Genomic DNA, 7,437 nt, shown 5'->3' with positions numbered 1-7,437 from the left:
TTTTTTCCCCAGAGTAAGTGTGTAGTCAGATTTTGTTAAGTTTTGTAGGATGGAGTTATACCACATTGTCTACATTTGATTAACATTTTTTTTCTTTCTGAAATTGAGGGGAAAAAATATTTAGAAGCAGGTGGAATAGGCATCCTCACCATTTATTTTGGGGGTATTTTGGTGAAATTTAAAGGATCATGTTAGGAACTTAAGTTCTGTGTCTGCTTAAGTCGGTCTCATGAGCTGAACTAATGCAGAGTGATTATATCAACTGAAATCTAAAGCAGCTGGGATAGTCATCCCACACATTATATTTTCATTTTTATCAGATTTTCTGACAATGCTACCAGACTATTGCAGTGTTTTTATCTTGTATGGTTTACTAATTAAAAGTGAAAATTCATCCTAGAAGTTATCACTTACTACCTTTAATACCAAGCAGCATGTCATTTGAAGATGGAATGTCAGTCCTTTAAACACAGTTGGTCTTGATAAATCAATAGATGAAACTCTAGCTGAAATGCATCTACTACATTTTTCAGATAGGGTGATTCTACTTGTCTTGCTTTAATTGTCAGAAAAAGGCTGTTATTTACAAAAAGAGAGAATGGAAAAGAAGAAAATCCCTTTTTGGTTATTAACTGCCTTAATTAACAGTGGAATATCTCAAATTGTAGAAGACCAAACACATCAGTAAAACCCATTCAGTATCTAGTTCTATTGAAAGACAAATATATTCAACACAATTTTATAGGAAGAAATATTTTACTGGTGAGATTGGAATAATTAAGGCAATTATGCTTTCAAACAAAATAAGGATAAAAATTGTGTATTCTTTAGAAAATACTGCATTGATCAGTAATTGTATTGAAAATGCATATGCAAAAAGCATTTGAGATGGATGACTTATTATTCCTATTAATAATTAATGAAAGAACATGAAAGTCCTTAGTGAATGTAATTATCAGTATCCCAGGTGCAAAAAACAATTTTATGCTTGGCTGTCAGAAAATAATAACTAATGGTAGCTTTCAGAATGAGGCATTAAAACTGCAGTATGAACTTTCTTGAAGAGTTCAAATGAAACTATCTAATATATTACTATGATTAATTAGTAGTTTTTCCTGTGCTTTTATCACTTTTACAGGTATCACTTGCTAGCTTTAAAATATTTTTCACATTGTGAACCAAACCAAATGCTTATGAGTGCTGAAATTAGTTACTTTAGGCAGTTACACAGACTGTGAGAAGTGAGGCCCACCAAAAAATACTGGTGATTTTATACACCTGCACTGATCTCATTTGGACAACTCATTTCATAGAATTTGGTTGCAGGTCGTTTTGTGCCTCCTTGTACCAGCATCTTAGTGCAAATATAGAAGACCCACAAATAGAGACTCACTATCAGGTAACATCAACTGATAATTCTATATACTTTCATTTCAGACACATTATTATGTATACTGTCAGTAACACCAGGATTACACAAAGCACAAATTAACTTTACAAGATTAATTTTTATTAGTGGAGGAAAACGAGTTCCAACATGCGTCAGCAAATCAGGAGCAATAAAACTGTAAAAAAACTTGAGAGAATCATAATTATACTCACGTAATCTCCACAATACATTGTGATACAAGCCTTCAAGTTCTGTTGAGATCAAAATAGTAACTTTCCTAAAATAAAGCTAATGGTTTAGTAAACTAAATTGTTACAGTGAACTCTTCCTGCATGTTAGAGAAGTAAGAGGAGCCATCCAATCAAACTGCTGCCAAGTACTTTGGGCTCCAAGGTGACAATGGAGCAGAAGCACTGCTTGGTACTGCATGTCCTCGGGTTTTATGGTTTGTTGTGTACTTAGTCATTAATCATATGTGAATAAATATGATTGTAGCACGAGTAAATAGAGTCATTAGCACAACACCCTCTGTTCTGCTGGGTTGATTTTAAAAACCAGAATTCAGCTGGATGAAATGTTCACCTGCAGCAAGTGCTTGTGTTAATGATTTACATTTCAAATTGGATCTGGTTTAGCTCTTTCTTTTTTCTTCTTTTCTTCTCTACGCAGTTCACTACTTACTCAAATACATATTTTTACCTTGCTTGCATAGAAAAATACCTTATTGCCTGGAACATCTAGGGCAAGTCCTCAAACTTCCCTGTAGTTGAAAATCTTGCTTGATGTTTTCCTATAAGCTAAAATTTGTAAGATCCTGCGAAAATAAAGATCAAAAATTCTGTTGCCTTGCTATTAAGAGGCAGAATCTAATATATTTTTCATAGCTGCTTTTTTTTTCCTGTTAATAATAGCTATTACTGTCAAAGTGCTGAGAAAATATAAGTTTCCTCAAAAAGTAGGAATATAAAATTGATATACAAAAAAAGTCTATGTCCTCTAGTACAGCTTGAAGTGCAGATATTACTGGGGAATTAATTTGATTACGGTAGTTTGGGATTGCAATAGTTGGGCAGTAATCATGGCTCAAAATCTGAGTTACGTGAATTCTATTTTTCTTGGCTTTATTATTACATCCATCAAATGCTATGTAGCACTAATTAAAAGCTGAATATTTTTTTCTTACATTTAGAATTTTGCTTTAGAAAGAATGACAATTTTATTTCTCAGCCCTGATATCTTCTTAGCTCTCCTAACTGTTCAGAGCTATCCATGGGTTTTGTGCATTCTGTGCTATTGATTTTAACACAAGTTTTTGCGTGTCAGTGTGTGCTGGGTGTGAGATCTACAGGTCAGTCCTCAGACATAGTCTGATGAGTTCCATAGAGAAGTGCATGCATGTGAAGCAATCTGCAGAAAAGCACACTTTTGCTTTAGCACTGGGGCTGCGGTGGATCTTTTTGTTTAGTATAATCACATCAACTAGCTTTAATCTCTGCTTCTCCAGAGCCATACAAGGATGGCTGGGGATTGGAGCCCCATTTTGTAGCTAAGCTGAATTATCTGTGAAGAATCTGATCTGGCTGATTGGATGACTAAACATACAAGGTGGTACCGAAAGCAGGATTGAGTCTCCTGATGATGCATATGTTTAGACAGTGATAAGAGTATAAGAACACTTTAAGCCTTTCCACACTCTAATTTTACACACATTTCCGTGCTATAATTAAAATGTAATAATGTTAATCTTCAGTACAATGCAAAATGGATTAAATTTACAGGATTACAATGTTTTAATCTGCTTGCGTGAAAGCCTGAAGTGGCCAGGAGCTACAAGGCATAAAAAAAAAGTAGTCAGAAAATGTGGTCTTGTGGAATACTGATAGCTGGCATATAGTATGAGGGAAGTGTTCAGGTGATTACAGAACTAGATGTGTCCAGTGCTGGGGCCCTCAACACAAGAAGGATGTGGAGCTGTTGAAACAACTCCAGAGGAAGGCCATGAAAATGATCAGAGGGCTGGAGCACCCCTATGAGGATAGGCTGAGTGAGCTGGGGCTCTTCAGCCTGGGGAAGAAAAGGCTCTAAGGAGACCTTATGGCAACCTTCTAAGTCCTGAAGGGAGCTTGCAGGAAAGCTGGGGAGGGACTTTATATAAGGGCATGTAGCAACAGGACAAGGGGAAATGCTTTTAAACTGAAAGAAGGTAGATTTAGATTAGATATTGGGAAGCAATTTTTTACTGTGAGGGTGGTGAGACACTGAAACAGTTTGCCTGGTGAGGGTGTGCATGCCCCCTCAAGGTCAGGCTGCATGGGGCTCTGAGCAACTTGGTCTGGTGGGAGGTGTCTCTGCCTACAGCAGGGGGCTTGAACTAGATGATCTTAAAGGTCCCTTCCATGCCGTTCTATGATTGTTAGATTAATGAATAATTCCAAGGGAAGCCAGGACAGGGCTTCAACAGAAGGGAAAGTTTCAGCCTCTTTCCCAGTGAATGTGCTTTGGCTGTCCTTACCTCCCATCTCCTCTCTAATGTGAGAGGCGTGTTTTGCAACAAAGAAATGCAAAATACATTTGTGTACACATTGCTTAGCAAGAGTGATTCAGTGTTTGCGCAGCAGAGTGAACATAGTGAACCTAATCTCACCTTTGTGTTTTATTCAAGATCCAACAGTCAGAGCTGTGAATCATTTGTAGGTGTATCTGTCTTTTGGGGGAAAATCAGGAGGTTGTGCTGCAAGTGGTTTAGGCCACCTCATTTTTTAAAAATACTTGGACTACTTGGAAAGGCTGCAGAAGAGAGCAAAAATAATGAATTGTACAGAAAGGCAGAAAACACAGTTTGTTTAGACTGAAGAAAGGAAAAGTGAAGGAGGTGTTAACAGTTCCATAAAAATAATAGCTGCTGCAAGGACAAGTGGGAAAGAATTATTTGTCATTGTGTTCATGGTGGACAGGTGAAAACATCTGCATTCTCTTTTTCTCTTTTTTCTTCTATACTTAACCTTTGGCAATTAAAAGGTGAGAATTTTGTCAGTTCCTCTTCTTCAGGTCTTCCCAGACAGTGTGCTGTGAGAACCTTCCTCAAGCTTCCTTTGTTCTGCTCATTGATGGATTTAGGTACAAATTGCAGCTTATCTTTTCCACCCTGTTCAAAGGGAAACCTTGAATAAAAATAATGAGATACAATTAATTTCCAATTAGAAATCCATATACTTCTTAGAAAAGAATGATTTAACTAAAATTCAAGTGAAAATGATTTAATATGAAATCATCTATTCATTTGTCATGAAAATAAGGCTCTAGCAGAGCAGCTTTATATTGATTAAAAACAGAAATCACATTATTGATACAATAAGCTTCAACTATTACTCTGAAGTCTCTTTACATAGCTGAAATATAGGAGATAAAGATATTTGTACTGCTCTTTTTGTTCATTTCTACTGCAGAGACAAGTCCCACACTTTTAGCACATTACTGCTTGTAACTGTGCTGCAGAACATTTGGTTTGTATAGTGGAAAGAAAGGCAGAGGTGGTGGTGGGAAGGTGATCTCTAACACTGGTGCAGTAGTGGCAGTCTTGGGTATTTGAAAATGATGGCAATAACTACAGTAAGAATTAAACTCGCTGTGAGAGCTTACAAGCAAGTATAGAATCTGACTTAGGATTAGATGAAGTGTATGATGGTAAGTACCTTCACACAGTGAGTTGCTGTAGGATCTGTGAAGTCAGGCTAAACTCTTGCAACTCCTAAGTCTGTAGTTATATTACAAAAGAAATTTGGGGCACTTAGCAGTCAGTTCCTTCTAAGACTGCCATGGCCAAGTTCTGCTCTCTTTCTGAGAGCAACTCTGAGCGGAGTATGTGTACACTGAAGGCAGTACTGACTCCTGTGATGGCTTTTAGAGCTACTAAACAGTGCCTTAGAAGTGTGGCTGCCAGCTGCCACTTGCAGAATTTTACCTTTGCCCACAAACACACATGTGGAATGATGGCTTGCCATCTTGCAGGTGATACCACAGCAAAGTGTCTGGTGTACATTGGGCAGCCTATTGTGTCACTGTTTTTATTTCAAGCTGCAAATTAAAGGTCCCCAAGCTGTATTGTTCTCCAAGCTGAACAGGCCAAACTCTCTCAGCCTCTCTTCAAAGGAGAGATGCTTCAGTTTCTAAAATATTTTCATGGCCTTTGTTAAACTGCCTTTATTGTGTCCGTACTGAGGAGCCCAGAACTGAATGCAGTGTTCCAGGTATGGCCTGCTTGATTTTTTTTTTTTGTTCCATTGTGAAGCTGACATGTAGTAAGGATGCTTATCTCTACCTAGCCGCTTCAAAGGCTTTTAAATAGACATTTTCATCTATAGTAGATCTTGTGCAGTAATAGAGATCTTGTGCACAGGTGGAAAGGGAAAGGAGTTAAAAGCCTGGAACAGGGAGGTTGTGATGCTCTGTCCCTGGAGGTGTTCAAGGCCAGGTTGGATGGGGCCCTGGGCAGCCTGGGCTGGTATGAAATGTGGAGATTGGTGGCCCTGCATGTGGCAGGGGGTTGGAGATTTGTGATCCTTGAGGTTCCTTCCAACCCTGGCCATTTTGTAATTCTGTCAAAGGAAATTAAGGACCTGAAAAGAGACTCCATTTTTTTTTTTTATGGTGTGTAAAACTAGAGAGGGATCTAGGTGACTTCTGGGGCAAGTGTAGATACCTGAAAAGAAGCACATCAAAAGCACAGATCGCTGATTTAAGAGAAGGCTCTAAAATTAATGAAGAAGAGGAATTTGAAGAGATTTCACACCTACAAGTATTTGTTTCTATAAAAAACAGCCAGAGGTTGAAACCTTGTTGATTGTGTTGAAAGGATTGGTGACCTCAGACTGGTGTAGTAGAAGAATTTGCCTTCAGCTCTGCTGCCTCACAAAAAAAGCCCACAGTTGTTTCCTTGAATGTTTTTTCTTTGTCGTCTTCTCTCAGTGTGCAGGTTTCATTTAATCTGCTGATGGGCAAGGGAAAGCAAACTTGGACTTACGGTCACGGTGTGTGCAGTTTAAACTGTCTCTGAATAGCGATTCTGTAGTTGAAGTTTCTTCTGTGTTTTTGTCTTATACTATAGACTCAGCCTCTGTAATTGCACATTTTAACAGCTTCTTTTGTTTCTCGTGTAACTTCTTCAGGTTATGTTTAAAATAATGGCAGGTACTTGCCTGTGGGTTTTGTAGGAGTCTGATCACTTGATTTGGGGAATGGGTTTGCACTTCTCATCAGAAGAGCTCGGCTTCTTCCCATGGAAGAATATATAAATAATAAATAGTGCAGAAGATTTAGATATGCTTACCTAATTTGATGCTGTGTTCTCTTCTAAGTGATTCCTTGTTTCATAGCACAGTACTAGTGTTTGTGGGCATCGCTTCAAGAGCGTGAAAACTGTTTCAGTAAATTGTTGTTTGGGAATGCAAGCAGTTGATGTGAATCCATTTTAAGGGAAGTGTTTTGCTCTTTAGACCTCACTACTGCTGGCAAGCTTATCTGTATTTCTAAGGTTCCTATAACTTTTTTCTTGAACCTTCATGAAGTTCAGGAAACCTTCTGCAGAATCATCTGTATGCATGTTATTTTTTAGCACCTGTGTTAATTAAGGACTCAGCATTTACATACAGCTTGTATGGAACAGAACCTTACATTCCAGCCTATAAACACTTTTCATTAAGAAGCTATAAAGTCTGCATACAGTTATTTCAGCAGAACTTCTGACAGTTTTGGAATGGTTGTATTCGAATCACCACAGATGGTCTTTTTTTTCCCATGCAGTTTATATACAGCATTGGAATGAATAAAAATAGTTTTACAGTGACAGTGGATAACCTGATACTGCAAGGAAAATCACATTCTTTCCAAAAGATTTATTTCTAGCTACCATGGAAGGAATTTTCACTACAGTAACACTTCCCAATTATTTGCTTTTTTTTTTTCTAGAAAAAGGATGCAGTGAAGCATAATTAATAGTTTTAACTTCTAACTTTAATGGCAACGTGCAAATGTCAGTGGAATGAATGTCT

At 37.7% G+C, this 7,437-nt stretch overlaps 1 protein-coding gene across 2 annotated transcripts in view; it reads right to left on the bottom strand.

Moving 5' to 3' along the window:
- Positions 1-1,814, bottom strand: part of ANXA10 (annexin A10) — a 25,412-nt gene extending 23,598 nt beyond the window's left edge. Inside the window, exon 1 of one of the 2 annotated variants that reach the window (XM_019614470.1) lies at positions 1,603-1,814. In XM_019614470.1, coding sequence (XP_019470015.1) covers positions 1,603-1,620 — 18 coding nt within the window. In that variant the 5' untranslated portion in view covers positions 1,621-1,814. The remainder of the gene's footprint in view (positions 1-1,602) is intronic. The other variant, XM_003205382.4, reaches the window with a different exon arrangement.
- Between the last annotated feature and the right edge of the window lie 5,623 nt (positions 1,815-7,437).

The sequence above is a fragment of the Meleagris gallopavo genome, chromosome 4 (genome assembly GCF_000146605.3).
Source record: "Meleagris gallopavo isolate NT-WF06-2002-E0010 breed Aviagen turkey brand Nicholas breeding stock chromosome 4, Turkey_5.1, whole genome shotgun sequence".
In the NCBI taxonomy this organism is placed as follows: domain Eukaryota; kingdom Metazoa; phylum Chordata; class Aves; order Galliformes; family Phasianidae; genus Meleagris; species Meleagris gallopavo.
Note: the sequence above shows the minus strand (reverse complement) of the source record. Positions and strands in the feature narration are given on the sequence as shown.